This window comes from Pinus tabuliformis, chromosome 7 (genome assembly GCF_031772625.1).
Source record: "Pinus tabuliformis cultivar Carrire ecotype Pingquan chromosome 7, CPIR1, whole genome shotgun sequence".
Lineage (NCBI taxonomy): Eukaryota > Viridiplantae > Streptophyta > Pinopsida > Pinales > Pinaceae > Pinus > Pinus tabuliformis.
The window spans coordinates 1,385,137,596-1,385,155,875 of NC_142293.1; the positions used below are offsets into that span (position 1 = coordinate 1,385,137,596).

General features: G+C 34.7%; 1 protein-coding gene across 1 annotated transcript; it reads right to left on the bottom strand.

Moving 5' to 3' along the window:
• Nucleotides 1-15,960: 15,960 nt before the first annotated feature.
• LOC149252809 (uncharacterized) lies at nucleotides 15,961-17,244 on the bottom strand. The gene has a single exon (XM_089454282.1). It carries the CDS (start codon nucleotides 17,242-17,244, stop codon nucleotides 15,961-15,963), a length of 1,284 nt encoding a protein of 427 aa, XP_089310408.1.
• Nucleotides 17,245-18,280: the final 1,036 nt, after the last annotated feature.

Consider the following 18,280-nt stretch of genomic DNA (forward strand, 5'->3'; position numbering starts at 1 on the left):
CTAACTGATTGCTTAAAGTCCTGACCCAGCGTCTAAAAATAATTCCTTTTAATTATAATTTATTTATTATAATTTTTTTGGCTTTGCGCGCTTGGATCGATGATGGTTTTTTTTTTTTTAAATCATGGATTCAGAAAATAGCAGCTCAAAAGGCTTTTAGAATAGTAGGCTTAGCTGGAAGCCCATGCAGAGACTGAAAATGAAGTCCATTCAGAGATTGAAAATGAAGTCCATTCAGAGACAGATAATGATGTGCTTTTTAGTGAAGGTCACAGTCATGAAGACTCAAGGGTTCTGCAAGATGCTGCTGAACGGAATGGTTTGGAAACTGAAGAGGATCCTTATACGCAGTCAATTGAATATGACAATACACCTCACAATTTAGATACAGAGAAAGGAACTGTCAGCATGTATATAGGAGAAACAGAGGCAAGCCAACCTTTACCTTCGATGTTGGATAATGTTCAGCAAGATGAGATGGCTACAGAGGTCATTTCTTCTAGCAACAAGATGATTGAAGAGAATTAAAAACAACACTATACACTTGAAACAACATAGATTTAGAAGATTTGGATCTGGGAGAACTTGAAAAACCATTGCCATTCAAACAAGAACTAGAACATGGGTATAACCCTAAAGAACCACAGGGTGTGGAAACAAACATGGAAGAAGCAGAGGAGGAAGTGACATCTAACCATGCCCTATCAGATTCTCAAAAGCAAGATCAAAAGAGAAAACCTAATCGTAAGGTGAGATTTCTGATTCTGATTCTATTGCTATGGCATAGGTGATATTCTATTCCTTTACACTGATGCCATTATTTTGTTATCACTGTTATCATTGGGATTATTTCATGCTCGTTCGAACCAATTTCAGGATATTGCTTCTTCAAAAGAGAAGATAGCTCAAGCAAATCGCAACAAATCAGCAATTTCAACAAAATCATTATCAAATGCTACATCTAGGGCATCAAAGCCTTTGGTTTCTTTTGAGCCTAACAAACCTGCCAATGGGATTCTGAAGGCTTTAAGAAAATTGGAGAATGGTCTCAGAATGAGGAAGGAGGCGAGTAGTGGAGAGACAACCAAGAGTAAAACCTCTCTTTCTATGTTTTTAAACAAGTCAGTGAGTCTAGTAGCAGACAAAGGAACTTCCACTAGACAGAGCTCTGCAAACAAGAAACAACCTTCAAAACCTCTTCGAAATGGCTCAACATCGTTGATTGCTTCAAAAGCACAGGTATATGTTTATTGCATAAATATTATGTGGAATAATGTCCCTTGAGATTAACAGAGACAATCAATTGATTTTATGCCAAAGATATTATTATTGGCTAGCGTAGGCAGGTTTATGCTGAAATTTAATATTAAAGAAGTCATAGTAATGACAGGGTTGTAATCGATATGATGTTAATCTCTTAATGACAAAAGGAGATATGTGCAGAGATTAGCACTGCTGAAGCGACCATGAACTACCCATTTTGCTGGCTGAGTGAACCGCATGGTATTTACAGTCAATCTGAAGGCAGAGTATGAAAGAGGGGGGTCGATTTGCTGTTAGTTTAAAGGCTGGTATAGTCAGTCTTTACATGGGCTGATATTTCTATATGAAAGGGGAATGAGTTACAGTCATCTTGGAGTCTATTTCTCTTAATTTTGTATGGCTGGAACCTCATCCAAAGCACTTAATGTATTGAAGTCCACACCGCTGAATTATTACCAGATTTGCTGATTATGAGAGGGCCGTGTTCCCTGTCTTAGTGGGCAGAGTTAAAGTGTTGTGCGTGGGATTATTATTTGTACCTGTTGTAGCCTCTGTTGGAGAGATATAATCTTGCTGGTACATTCTGGGCATTGTAACAGCCATATAATTGGGCAACAGTCAACTGGTATTTTATTTTATTCCTCTTTTCATTGCTGAAACACATTGTACAGTGATATGTAACTCTTCGTGGCCTAATATAAATTACATATTGCTGGGTTAAGGCTTTATTCATGGTGGTATCATGCTACTCTGTTTGCCTTATTTGAATCGAATTATAAAAGTGCACCTACAGCCATGTTCTCACCAAATGTTTGACAAAACTCCTCACCGAAAAACCCAATAAAACTCAGAAAAATTGTGGGAGGTTTCGAGGTATCCCAAGGGGTATCTTATATCTGGTGCATAATCATCCTAATTCACAGTACACCATTTAAGATTGAGACAATTTAATTGGCTTCATATTATACAGCAGTCGTATATACTCTAAGAGAAGCTCAAAAATATATACACCAAACCGAAAACCAGTGTGTTCAAAAATGGTATCTCAAAAAGAAAAAATAAATAAATATAATCATTTCCCAACTCATATATCTTATATAGAGGGAAGCTAAAATTTGCTAGTTGGAGTAGTTCCGAGCCAACATATTGCATCTGTGCCAAGTTGCTAAATGAATAGAAAATTAAAAAAAATATAATCTCAAATCGTTGTAAATTAGGAATGTGTTTATGTAACTAACACAGATGAAATCTTAGAATGGGACAAGGAGCCAATGCTCTGGGATATCGAAAACCAGAAACCCTTAGCAAATATAGCTGACTCCCCTATATGCATTGTTGAGTGACGCAAAAAAAATGTTGACAATAACTTGTCCACTAATTTGACAAAGCATATGTGCATATAAGTGCCGAGAAGGATTTGCATCATATGCCTCAAACCGATTAGCATGATACATGTTCATTCAAGGAACTCTTTGTATGGGTTGATACAACTCACATAAAAACAGATAAGGCATCTGCTACTAAAATGGCAAGTTTAAATGAATGTAATTGCTATAAAAGATCAAGTGACCGGGTATTATATGCGTACAACTGCAAGTAAGGACCACAAAAAAATTGAGAACCACAATAACTGGCATCCATAATCCGTAAAATCGTCAGTTACAAAAATGTCAAAGACTGAAACAACATTTACCATAACACAATCCAAACCTCATAAAGATCACGATGTCAAACCAGTTACAGTCAAGGAGTAAATCATGTAAACTTTGTTCAAAGAGAACTGGGTTCAATAACCCCGAAAAAGATGACGCAGTAGTAATGCAATCAGTTGCTGTGACCTTGTGATATTTTGAAGTTCTATGAAACTAGACGGTTTAATAGAGATGTGTATATAGAAGGTGTAGATTTTTTTTTTTTTTATTAGAAGAATCAGCGATTAGGCCGGTTTCATCCTTAGTGTTGTACTGAGATAAGGACCTGTAGCAGCTCTTTATCAAACAATCTCAACGCTTAGAAAGCGACCAATAGGTTCACTCAAAAACCCTCAAAGCAAAACCCCTGATTTCAAAATCCTCTCAAAAAGCAAAGGAGGCAGCGATTCTGAACTTATCAATTAAAATAGGCCCTCCAATCTTCTTTGGCAAAGTGTTTATGTACTAGGAGACTATTGGAAGGCTTACTAGATGTATGATTTTTTTTTTGAACCTAATTTGTTAGTTATCCATTATTATGAATCCAATACCATTATGTATTTGTTGGCAACTTGGTCCCTTGGGCTACCCCTTGTTCACGAGTGATTATTAGAGATTTTCATGCTTCTGAGTACTTCAATTAATTTTTTTTTTATAACTAAAATCCAACATCAACCTAAAAATTTATAGAAGTGGATTGGTCCATAGGTCTCAGTGTTTGAACCTAGCTCTGATACCATGTGTAAGAGACCTCCCTAGGGTCTGCTAATAGATTTAATTTCTTCTGAAATTAAATGCGATAAGAGGCTTTAACTTACCTACTTACATGGCTTTTAAACAAACAAAATTTTAACATTTACATTATAATCAACATAAATTAAGGTGAATATTTCATTCTAATTAGCTTTACAAGAGTAGTCTATGGAGGAATACCTATACCGGTGGCTGATGGAGATACCTTTGCCCTGCTGCTCCTGCTGAACGCTCCTCTTTACGGACCCAACCAGATTTACCTCCTAGCCAACTAGGAAATAATTCCTAGCCCAGGAAACCTCCACAGGTTCCGTAGTCCTCCAAGCCCAAGTCTAATCAGATGTAGTGTGTGTGTCCAAATGAAAGATCCAAACCAAGATAACAATACTTCCCTCCTCTCAACAACCCAAGAAACCTCCACAGGTTCCTAAGGTCTCCAAAGAACACAACAAGCCCAAACAATCACAACCAACCCCCAAAATCATAAGCAAGACCCCAACCTTCCCCTTTTCTTCCTTCGCCCTTCATTTTTTATACCCTCCTTCCCTTCTTCATCTCAACCACCTCTCATTAATGTCATTAACTTCTCATCCATCCTTACAGTTGACTTCTCTTCTCCCAAGTAAGCTGGGAGTACATTTGGAAATGTGACATGAATATAAAATTGGGAATTTAATGAGAAAAGACCATGTCTTCTCCCAAGTAAATCTGAAAAGTACATTTGGGAATGTGAGGTGAATATATATATATATATATATATATATATATATATATATATATCTATATATATATATATATATATATATATATATATATAGTTAAATGGAGAGGACTATGTCTTCTCCTAAGTAAATGTGAGGGTACATTGGGGAATGTGAGATGTAATTACATGGAGAGGACCATGTCTTCTCCTTAGTAAATGTGAGGGTACATTGGGTAATGTGAAATGAATATATATATTGACAATGAGATGGAGAGGACTATGTCTTCTCCCAAGTAAATGTGAGGGTACATTGGGTAATGTGAAATGAATATATATATTGATAATGAGATGGAGAGGACTATGTCTTCTCCCAAGTAAATGTGAGGGTACATTGGGTAATGTGAAATGAATATATATATTGATAGTGAGATGGAGAGGACTATGTCTTCCCCCAAGAAAATGTGAGGGTACATTGGGGAATGTCAGATGAATACATATATTTTGAAATATTGGAAGGAGACCATATCCTACCTAATATTCAATTTGAGAAGATAAGTGGGGAATTTGAATAATGGAAAATCATGAATTTTATATTAGACCAATATTTCTCAATATTTTCAGATAATGTACACATTAACAAAATTTGTAAGATAAGATTTAAGTGGGGCATTACAACATACTTTTGATATTGAGTACCACAGAAATTGAACAACATCCCTTTAAAATGCATTATGCCCTTTTATTTTGCAAATAAAATACAACTAAAGATATTGCAATTTTATCCACATTATACCACCCATTTTTAAGTACTCTAACTGTAACGGCAGATTGTAATATATTTGTCTCTCTTCATATCATAAGCTCTTCTATATACTCATCTTTTATATATCATGATATATATAATTATAATAAACATAAAATTTATTATAGTAATTTTAAATATTTAAAAATATAGGTAAATATAATTAGTCAAAAGGCTTATTCTATAGATTAATATGAGGGATGTATAAGTATATTAGTCAATCTCTTTTTTTTTTTTTTTAAATAAAAAATAAAAATAATGTTTTAAATAGAAAAATAATGTGCGTTATAAAAAAAACAGAAGTAAAAAAATGTATGAGTAAGATATTTAAATCTTATATTTTTCAAAAAAATTCAACAACATATTTTAATAAACTATTTGAATATCTATGTATACTCTATTTAACATTCAAAAATACAATTTAAAAAATGAGAAATAATACATTATATTTTTCACTCTAAAAAAATTTACACAAAAAAAAATTGATCCCTTTAAACTTATATTAAATTCGTACTTAAAATAAATCTATTATAATAATAACATAAACCATAAATACTATATAAATAGTAACCATATTTTTATTATATCTCAAATTCATACCAGTGAAATTTTATAATATCTTTGTGAATATAAACTCTTACAAAAAGTTCACCTGCAAAAAGAAAATGGCCATATTATGTTAAAGAAGCATCATTATGTTACAACTAATTTTATTATTATGCAAATTTCATCCTAGACAATAGAACATAAGGTTGACAGGCCAATGAATCTCAAAAGATTACCATTTATAGTATTTTTGAATTCGGAAATTAACATTATGGTAACGTTAGCTTTATATAAATTTCTAAAAAACTTATTATTCATGTGAGGTAGTTTTAACGTAATTGAGTCTTCTTATACACATTTTGGTGAGAATTGGGTACATAACTAGTAACCATGTTTTTATTATGTCTCAAACCCATACCGGTAAAATTTTCTAATATCCTTTGTGGATATCATCTCTTCGCCATAGTAGGTTAGAGAAGCATCATTTTTAGTTTATGTTACAACTATTTTTATTTTTATGCAAATTTCATCCTAGACAATAGAACAAATTGTTGACATGTTAATGCACCTTAAAAGATTATAATTTATAGTATTTTTGAATTCAGACATTAACATTATAGTAACGTTAGCTTTATATAAATTTCTAAACAATTCCTTATTCATGTGATAGGTAGTTTTATTATTAAGTTCTCTTATACACATATTTGTGCGAGAATTGGTTATATAATTAGTAACTATGTTTTTATTATGTCTTAAACACATATTAGTAAATTTTTCTAATATCTTTGTGGATATCAACTCTTACGAAAGCTCACATGCCGAGGAAAATGATCATACTATATTAAAGAAACATCAGCTCTGGTTTATGTTCACATGCCAGAGAGAGTGTATGTTGTCAAATGTAAGTACGGACATGGAGAGGAGTTTCACTTGCAACCATTGTGATCTTAATCAAATGCATTAGTGTTGATACCCTATCTTCAGTGATGGACCAGGATTCTAGCCAAAATAATTGCTAATCTCGTAGGGTGATCTGAAGAGTTTTTTCAATCTCTGGTCATTCATGTTTAGTTAGATCCATCCTAATCTGTCACCCGTATAAACCTTTAATGGTTATGTTTTAACGGAATTATATATATATTTTAATGTTTTCGCAAATAAATGCATCAACACTTTTAATCGTTTTAGCACTCCGTTCTACATATGAATTTAAATGAGTATGTAACGCTGAGAATAATGAGTAATAATTTAAGTATAAAAGAATTCAATCTTAATATCAATAAAAGAATTTAATCAATGCTATTTTTTTAAATATATGTTTTCGATTATTAAATCGATTCAAATTATACAAACTATATACTTTTAATAAATTTAATAAATTCAAGCGCCACATCGATGGAGAGGTTAGAATAACGATCGTCGTCAGCCATCCAGAGTTATTCGTAAATCATCATTATCACTGATAGTGAATCCCTTATACATTTTCATTTTCAAATTTTTAGTAAATTATTCATTTTAATGGTTAATTTTATATATTTTTTAAAATAATTAATCAACTTACATCTAAAATTAATATAAGAAAAAGTAAATTATTCTACTTTTCTATTTATCTGAATGTGAATTTAAAATTTTCAATTTAATAAAATAAAATATATAATTAATAAATGAATAATAAGTAAAATAACGAATCAATATACAATTCCACTGAAAATAATAAAAAAAAATAAAATATAAAAAAAACTATTATCAGAATATTATTTTTATTGTTGTCAATTAGAAATTATTATAATCATTTTAAAAAATAATTACTATTACTAAATAAATATTATTATTAAAATTAAAATTATTATTATTGTTAATTACAGATTATTATAACCATTTTAAAAACTAAATATTATTATTATGTAAATATTTTTATTAATTTTTTTTGTAAACTTCAGTAGGACCCATTCATTTTCGATTTTTTACATGTATGTTATTCACTCCATTTCTAGGGGAGGTAGCACAAGAATCGAACCCAAGATCTCCAGTTCGGTGAGACTTCATTCCATGGCCATTGCCACTTGAGCTACCCCTTACAGAGAAATATTTTTATTAATTAATATTGCTACTATTATGAATTAATAATATTATTAAATAATTAAATGATAATAGATAATGTTAAATTAAATAATATTAAATAATCAATGAGTGCTAAGTGAACTATTCAAAATTCATGAGAAATTAGTCGGTTATGACTACCTCTCATGGAAATGGTCATATGTGAGTGACTTACTTAACACAGTTGAATCCCAAAATGATATCTAATATAATACACTGCGTAAGCCCCCTAATACTTAAAATCAAATAAGATTAAATAATTTAATTAAATATTAATAATAATTAATCAACAATAATTTATTTATATTATAAAATAAATATAATTATTATTATTTAATTCATTTTTTATCATAATTAATTAATTAATTTAGTAATTTAAGAGAAATAATTAATTTTTAATAATATTAATATTATTGTTTTTTATAATTTATATTAATTTTTGTTAATAATAATAATAATTTATTATTATTAATTATTAAATGATTAATAATAATTAATTAATTAATTAGTATTTAGTAAAAAATATTAATCATGGCCAACCATTATTCATCATGGTTCACCATGATTGATTTTTATAATGAGAATATATATATATATATATGTAAATCATGAAAATCAACTATGGTCCAATGTCATATTGGGACAAATATTGTCTCAATATGAAAATCATCCATAGTGAACCATGGTCCAACCTCACATTGTAGGAAATATTGTCTCAATATGAAAATCAACCATGGTAAACCATGGTCAACCCTATTTATTTTAGTGTTTTTGATATTAATCCCTTCATTTTTTATTCCCTTAGGTGTATGATATCAATCCCCTGGGTTTATTAATCTAAGGGTTCATATTACTAAGATATAATATTATTCATATGGCTGATACTATTAATCCTTGGGTTTAATATAAATCCTTGACTTTATAATCATGGTCAAACATGGTCCAACATCACATTGTGGCAACGATTTTCTTAATATGAAAATCAACCATGGTCCAACGTTACATTGTCACAAAGATTGTCTCAACATCAAAATCAACCATGGTCAACCGTCACATTGTGACAAAGACTGTCTCCATATGAAAATCAATCATGGTCAAACATGGTTAACCATTTATTTTTTATTTTTTTTGTTAATGGAAAACCTGTGAGCAATTTAGGAAACCAACGTTTCGGACTAGCTAGGTGAGTCCATCATCAGGGCAATGAGATCTGAATTATGAGAAGAGAGAGTCGAGAAATTAAGTTATTAATAGAAGAATCGAAAGATATCTCTTAGCTTGTACTGTCGGCTGGAAGATTTATATTTATAAATTAATTAATTCAATTTAATTTCAATAATTTAAATTTTTTTTTTTTTTTTTTTTTTTGGTTTATTCATTTATTAATTTATTTTTATTTGTTTATATATATTTGAATATTTATTTTATTTTAAAATTCAAAATTGAGATAAGTTAATAATTAAGTTTTATTTAAATGACTTATATGTAAATATTTTTATGTTATACCTAATAATGTTATTTGCTTTGCAATAATTGCAAATGAAGAAATTAAACTAACATGATATATGGATTAAGTTAATAAATTAATTTAATTTAATTTTTATTTATATTGTTAATTTATTTATTTTTCTTTTATTTATTATATTTCATTTATTTATTTACTTATTATTATTATTAATATTATTATTTATTTTATTATATTAAATTGTAGTTAATAAATAATTTTTTATTTAAAAGACTTATGTATATCTAATTTTATTTAATGTTATTTATTATTTATTTTGTTTTTTCATGTTATGTGAGATATAATATAAATGAGATGTTTGTTTTGAACTAATTTTAATTGGAGAAAAATTACATTAGTAAAAATTGGATTACATTAATAAATTAATTAATTTCATCAATATATTCTATTATATGTTATTTTTAAAATTATGTGATATGCTGTATTATGAATTGTCAAATGTAGAAATGGATTAACTTAAGATTTATGTTATACCTAATAATGTTGTTTGTTTTAAAATAATTACAACTGAAGAAATTTAAACTAACATAATATATGGATTAAAATAATGAATTAATTTAATTTAATTTTTATTTATATTGTTAATTTAATTTTTTTTTTTCCTTTTATTTGTTATATTCTATTTATTTAATTATTTATTATTATTATTAATATTATTATATATTTAATATTATTAACTAGCAGTTAATAAATAATTTTTTTATTTAAAAGACTTATATATATCTCATTTTATTTAATGTTTTTTATTATTTATTTTGTTTTTTCATATTATGAGAGATATAATATACATGAGATGCTTGTTTTTGAATTAATTTTAATTGGAGAAAATTACGTTAATAAAAATTGGATTAAATTAATAAATTAATTGATTACAACAATATATTATATTATATGTTATTTTTCTTATTTTTAAAATTATGTGATATGTTGTATAAGTGAGATCTTTACTTAGAAATGATTTAAGAATATTGTCTGCATTACTTTATATAATAGCTTAAATAAATAATGAATTGTCAAATGTAGTCATAAGGTTGAAATGGATTAGCTTAAGATTTATTTTTTCATTTTATTTAATAGGGGTTTCCAGGTACTACTTAGTTTAAGACCATCATCCCTATTCATGTTATTAGAGGATTTCTCAATTTCGATTGCCTCTTTAATTCTTCTTTTTAAGTAGTGGTCTTCTTTATGGATTAATTTAGCTTGTTCCATACATATATAGTGAGAAGAGGAACAAGCATGCTCTGCAAGACCTGATTTATCTGACCTATTTCTAGAAATATCATTAATGTGTTCTTTTAATCTTATTCCAAAGGATCTCCCTGTTTCCCCTATATAAACTTTACCGCAAGAGCAGGGAATTGAATACACACCTTTGTGATATTTTGGGTCTATAGTGTCTTTAGCAGACTCAAGCATGTTTTTTATGGTGTTAGGGGGCGTGAAGGCCACCATAATGTTATATTTGGAGAGAACTCTGGCAATTTTATCAGTGATACCTTTAATATAGGGTAAGGAGATCCTAGGGTTATCACGAGTTTTTCTTATTTGTTTATTGGTGATGGAGTCTTTAATTATTTTATGGATAGTGTGGTTTTGATAGCCATTGTTTAAAAAGACTTCATGGAGATGGGCAAGTTCTTCTTCTAAATGTTCCGGGTCAGAGATTCTAGAGGCTCTGGTGGTTAGGGTTTTGATGACACCAAATTTTTGTTTAGGATGGTGGTGGGAGTTAGCATGAAGATACCTGTCAGTGTGAGTCTGTTTTCTGAAGACCTGGTGGCTAAGCTTACCATTTTTCTTGGTAAGAAGGACATCTAAGAAGGGGAGCTGGTTGTTTTTTTCAATTTCAATGGTGAATTTTATGTGTTTAGAGAGGCTATTTATATGAGCTAAAAATTCCTTCAGCTTATCCAAACCATGGCTCCATTTAGCAAAAATGTCATCTACATATCGCTTCCATTCTTCAGGGGTGAAGGGGAAAGACTTAAGGGCCATTTGCTCAAAGTGTTCCATGTAAAGATTGGCAATCAATGGTGATAATGGGGAACCCATTGCAACACCATGAGTTTGCTCATAAATTTTTCCCTTAAAACTGAAGTATGAGGATTTAAGACAAATACTTATAAGATCCACTGTTTCAGGGTCTGTGATTTTCTTCAAAACTTCTAGGGCTTCATCCACAGGAATCATAGTGTAGAGAGACACCACGTCAAAGCTAACCATGAGGTCATTGTCATTAAATTCTAGGTTTTTAATCCAATCTATGAAGGAAGCAGAATCTTTGATGTAAGAGGGAGTATTACCGCATAAAGGTCTAAGTTTGCTCGCTAGATATTTAGCTAACCAATAAGTGGGAGATCCTATAGTGTTTACTATAGGTCTTAAAGGGACACCCGTTTTATGGATTTTAGGAACTCCATAAATTCTAGGGATAATGGCACTGCTAGGAATTAATCTTTTCTTAATGGTGGCATCAAGAGAGGAGCTTTTAATTTTGTCACTTACTTGGCGAAGAATTTTGCTGCTAGGGTCTTTGTTCAAAACTCTATAACAGCCACTATTGTTTAAGTGATCTTCCATTTTATGCTCATAATCAGTTCTGTTCATGATAACCGTGGCATTACCTTTGTCGGCTTTTAAGATTATAATGTTTTTGTTATTCTTGATGTTTTTTAGGGCTATGGTCCAACATCATAGTGTGATATATATTGTCTCCTACGAAAATCAATCATGGTCAACCATGATCAACCATGGTCCAACGTGGCATTGTGACAAAGATTGTCTCCATATGAAAATCAATCATGGTCAACCATGGTCAATCATGGTACAATGTTGCATTGTGACAAAGACTGTCTCAACATGAAAATCAACCATGGTCAACCATATTTATTTTAGAGTTTTTAGTATTTCTCTAGGTTCTACATACCTTGGGTTTATAATCCCTTGGGTTTATTAGTCTAAGGGTTCATATTCCTAGGGTATAATATTACTTAAGGGTGTGTAATATTAATCCTACAGTTTAATATAAATCCCTTCAGTTTATAATCATGGCCAACCATGGTCCAAAGTCATATTGTGACAAATATTGTATCAATCCAAAAATCAATCATTGTCAACCATAGTCCAATGTCGCATTGTGACAAAGATTGTCTCAATATGACAATCAACCATGGTAAACCATGGTCCAACGTCACATTATGATAAAGATTGTCTAAATATGAAAATGTATCATGGTCAACCATTGTCAGTGATCATCAACCATGATCAAATATTGTCAACCATGTTCTAGTTTAACATTACAAAACATATTGTATCAATATGAAAATTAGCGATGGTGAACCATGGTCTAATGTCACATGGTGACAAAGATTGTCTCAATATGAAAATCAACCATGGTAAACCATGTTTAGCTATGTTTATTTTAAGGTTTAAAGTATTTGTGTTAGGGTTTATATACCTAGGTTTATAATATTAATCCCTTGGGTTTTTTAATCTAGGGGTTCATATTCCTAGTGTGTACTATTTTTTTCCACTGGAAAAATCTGTAATTTTCATTAGATAGAGAAAATTACATATTGTATATGTGTTTGCATATGTTGTAAACTGAGTCTATGGGAGACTCTGTGCTATTTAGATACACCACGCAGGATGATCTGCTTTAAAAACAAAATTTGATGTTTATATACTGTTATATATCTATTTTCGCCTGTACATAGGCCTCGCAGGACCCCATTCAGTGTGATATCTCATATATATACTATCAAAAAAGTTCAAAAAATTACATTTGTATGTTCTTTTCAATTATATTTGTAAGTCAGGGGCTGGGAGCCCCCTGTTGCTACTGATCCATATACGGCCGATGGTAATAACGAAATTCATCAGCCCCCCTCTGCTCTTGTATTATCCAATCACCTCTGGGTAGTGACGCGGCCTCCTTGGATAGTTGGTCAGCGCTGCTGTTATGTTCCCTGTAAATGTGATTACAAGAGATATTGTTAAATTCCGCCTTGAATGTATTCACCTCATTTAGAATAATGTTGAGTGTGTGTATGTGGCAAACTGAAATGCTATTGAACCAATTAATGATAATCTTTGAGTCCCCAAATATGTTCAAATTGAAGCACTGTTGTCTCAATGAGAAATACAATAGGTGACGGAGGGAAATGAGTTCAGCGAAATTGTTGGTGCCCACTCCTAATCCCATTTTTACTTTGTAAAAATGGTGTTCATTGATGTAAAGAATGAAGCCCCCTCCACAGCCTTGTTGATTTGCGGCCCCATCAAAAAAGGCCCAGGGGGTAGCTTTGTCAATGCTGGGAGGTGGGTGTGTGCGGCATTCTCTAGGAGGAGTAGGGTCCGGCAGTTCATGATATGCAGAGATAATTCGAGCTTCAATGTGTGGCCAGCTCACAGATTTATTATCGAATATGTACCGGTTTTGTGCTTGCCAGATAGACCAGCTGACAATCAAGGGAAGACACAGTAGTTTTTTCCCATTGTTCCTTCCAGACCAGTCCTCCCATGCTCTAAGAATATCATTGCCAGACCATAAACCCGTGAAACCGATAGATGTGGATAAGTTCTGCCAGAGTGTTTGTGTTGCCGCACAGAGTAGGAAGATGTGTTCCGTGGATTCTGATTCTTGCTTACACAGTATGCACCATGTTGGTCCAAAGATAGCTCTGTGTGTCAGATGCTCCCCCGTGGGCACTATGTCTTTAAGAATGCACCAAAAAAAAAGTCTAGTGCGCGGGGGTGCAGTAAGCTTCCAGATGTGACACCACCAATTCATAATCGGATCTGGTTGTTTGTGTTGTATCAGTGCGCAATATCCAGCCTTTGGGGAGTATATACCATTGTCCAGGCTCCAAACTAATTCATCAGGCCCCTCTTTTAATCTGATGTGGGATTCCAGGAGAGCTTGAACATAATCTTTCCATTCTTGGTGCCATCGAGGAGGAAGGTCGATCTGCTGTGCCGATTTCCAAGCTTGTGAAAATATATTCGAATTTTGTTGGTCTGCTATGTGTGAGAAAAACATGATCCCATGTGCATGTAAATATACAATGAGATCTCTAGATAGGATATGTCTTCCTCCACATCCGATCCATGGATCCAGTCCTATCCTGCCCAAGGATCCATCATTAATTCTCCATGCCAGGTTGTCTCTAATAAGGGGGAGGGAGTGGATCAATGCCTTCCATACAGATGAACAACCCATCGACGACCAAGAGGGAAGACGAGCCCAGTCCAACAAGTTTTGTGGCCAGATGTATTTATGGTATGTGATGTGAGTCCATAGATTCTGACCTGTCAACAAAGTCCAACCCATTTTGGCAGCTAGGGCTTGGGCAAATTGGGGGAGATCCTTCAGCCCCCATCCTCCCCATTTCTTTGGTATTGCGATTTTTTGCCAACTGATCCATGCAAATAATCTTTTGTCTTGATTCCCGTTCCATAGGTATCTGTTACATAATTGCTTCAATCTGGATAAAATATTCCTGGGAATCCATGCAAGAGCCATCTAGTAAACTGGAGTAGCTTCCAGGACCGATTTGATAAGCACTAGTCTACCCATCCTGGACAAATATCTATGACTCCATATGGATAGTCTCTTCTCCAATTTTGCCACCAGCCAGACCCAATCTGCAATCTTGTGGCAAGTGGGCTTGAGCCAATAACCCAGATATTTAAGACCTCTATCCATGGGATGTATACTGTAGGGGAAGACCTGGAGCGCAAATTGGGATTCATGTACAGAGGTGCGGGTGAAGGTTATGGTGGATTTGGATTGGTTGGCAAGCATTCCAGTGGTGGATGAGAAGAGAAGGAGGATCTTGGAAAATGATCTGGAATCCCGGATGCTGCCATCAAGTAAGATAAGCACATCATCTACAAAAAGGAGATGAGTGATGTAACAGTCCTCAGTGATCTTGAGTCCACAGATATCTCCATCCCTTTTGGCAGATGCAATCAAACGGCTCAGCCCCTCCATGACAATAAGAAAAAGAAGTGGGGATAATGGGCAGCCCTACCGAAGCCCCCTTTCAGAGTGGAAGAAGTGTGAGGCCGAGCCATTAATGAGGACACTGAAGGAGGGGGTGGTGATGCAGGCCATGATCCAAGAGATATAATTGTGAGGGAAGCCCAGATGAATCAGCAGCATCTTAATATACAGCCAGCTAACCTGATCAAAAGCTTTGGATAAGTCAATCTTGAGGATGATGCTTTTAAGGTGTTTGGTCCAGATGGAGTGTATGGCTTCCTGAGCTGAACCTATGGCTTCATGGATCTGTCTGGACTCAAGGAAGGCGAATTGTTGAGGGGAAATATGCCTGGAGAGGATCGGCCTGAGTCGATTTGCGATAATCTTTGAAATAATCTTATATAGGCAGTTGCATAAGGAGATAGGCCTGTAATCATCAAAAGAGGATGGGGCGTCAGACTTTGGTATGAGAGCGATGAAGGTCGAGTTGATGGCATGGTATAGGGAACCAGATATTCTGCTTTCCTCCACTACTTGCAATAGGTCCTGCCCCAGTAACTCATAAAAAGCCAGGTAGAATTCGATGGTCTAGCCATCCGAGCTAGGGCTCTTATCTTTCTTGAACCATTTTAACGTGCCTTCAAGTTCACCAAGGCTAACTCGTGCAAAGAGCTCTTCTGCTTCATCCTCATTGACAAACCTTGGAAAGTGTCTTGCCACATTAATGATGTCAGGAAGGTTTGCTTCGCGAGGACATTTGTAGAGGTTCCTGAAGTGTGTAGTACCAAGGTGGGCTAGCTTATTAAAGGTATCTGCAAGTCCTCCCTCTGGCATAGGAAGATTCCATATGGTGTTAGATACCTTTCGGCCCTTGGCGAAATTTTGAAAGAACCTCGTGTTATCATCCCCAGCTTTTAACCATATAGCTCTACTCCTCAGCCTCTGGGATTCCTCGCGCTCCTTTAGGATGTTGGCCTTCTGTTTTTCAAGCTCAATCAGTCGGATCTTCTCCTCTGCAGATATGAATCCCAAGCTTCGATCATCAAGTAAAGTGCTCAGTTCAGCTTCAATATTAGATAGCTGTGTGGTTTCCCGGACATGTTTCTCCCTAGCCCATTTAATCGAGAGATGTTTGATCTCTGAGAGATTGTTGCAAAATCCTTTTGCAAAGGACTCAACTCGGTTAATAGGGTTTGCATTCCAGAAGTCAGAAACCAACTTGATGTATGAAGGGTCGCTTAACCAGACATGGTTGAATTTGAATGGGGCTTTCAGCTTTTTGAAAGGCCCCTGAATTTCCAGATAGATGGGTGAGTGATCTGATACACCCCCCGAACCCACCCATTGTCTGTAGTGATGCAGCTGTTGGAGGAGAGGTCCTTTCATTAAGAATCTGTCAAGTCTGCGAGCTAAAGCAGCATCACCCACCCTTCTGTTCCTCCAGGTGGGTAGCGGTTTCTGCATGGGGACATCAATGAAGTTAGTCTGCTCCAGTAGATTAGTCATATGGTCCGAGATGGCATCAATTTGGGCTGCAGATCCCCATGATTCTCTGAATCCTAGAGAAAAATTTAGATCCCCTCCAACAATAGTACGCTCAAAATTCATAAGGGATAGGTTTAGAAGACGCTGCCAGAACTGTTCCCTTTGATGACAGGGTCCATACACATTCACAATTCTGAGGGTCATACCTAGGTCCGCAGAGAAAATATCCAGACCCAAGTATCCCGATCCCCCCCAAGATGCATCAACCCTGATTGTTTGGGGGTTGTATCCTATAGCCAGACCCCCAGACCTCCCCACAACATCTAGGGCTACAAATGACCAGCTCGGGATCAAAGATTGGAGAGAGTGGGAGATTTGTTCAGCCATACCCAGAGTCTCCTGAAGTAGGATAATGCGAGTCGGTTCGGTCTCAAGTAGTCTCCTCAAGGCTAGTTTCTTTGGGGCACTAGCTAAACCCCTGCAATTAAAAGACAAGCACTTCATGGAGGGACACCTCTCGGGGTATGTCCTGCTCTAAGGACCCCATCAATAGTGGATTGGCGACCGGAAGCGACCTCCGCCCCAGCCCTCCTGATAGCCTTGGAGAGATCTGACTTTCGACCCCTGGATGATAGGGGTATGACACCAGGCATCATAAGACCTAGACCAGTCTGACCGACCGGGGGTTCCTTGGTGTGTGACCTGGAGCGAAGGAAATATTGGTGAGGGGGTGACAGCCCTGAGGTTGATGATGATGCAGCGGATGTAGGGAGAGCAGAATTAGTGGGGGCGGTAGTGACAATGGGCGGAGGAGTGGACATGATACAATGAGCAATAGAAGACAGAATCAGAGAGGCTGCCATATGCGAGGTAAAATCAAAAGATGAGAGAGGAGGGTTCAGAGAGATACCCGAAGCAATCGTGGCCTCCGCAGCAGATTGGGCCCTGGTCATCGGAGGCGAAGACAGTCTGGAGCCACTGTCTACAGTCATTGATGGAGGAGGGATGACCGCTGGTGCTGGACCCGAGGGCGAGGGGCGCGAACCGACTGGAGAATTTTCCCTGGATGGTGCAGGCATGATTTTAGGTGAGTCCTCTGTTCTCCGATTGAGAGGGCATTCTTTGAAGAGATGTCTGACCTTGTGACATCGTCTGCAGTGAAATGGCACCCCTTCGTAGTCTAAGATCTGGACTCTGATGTACTTCCCCCACTGCAGAGTAATATTTTCCTCCAAGCCCTCACGTGTATCCAAATGGACCAAAATGTGAGCAAGTGTTCTGTTTTTGGATTCCACAAAGGTACGGTCATGATCTAAATAAGTACCCAAAGCATTGCCAATCCTGATAAAGACCTCCTCATTCCAGAACTGTAGTGGTAGCCCTGGCAGGCGAACCCAGAGTGGCCCTGCCCCAATTTGTTCAT

Excerpts from the sequence above, each read along its gene's own strand:
- LOC149252809 (XM_089454282.1), bottom strand. The coding sequence starts at position 17,244 with ATGGCTGAACAAATCTCCCACTCTCTCCAATCTTTGATCCCGAGCTGG.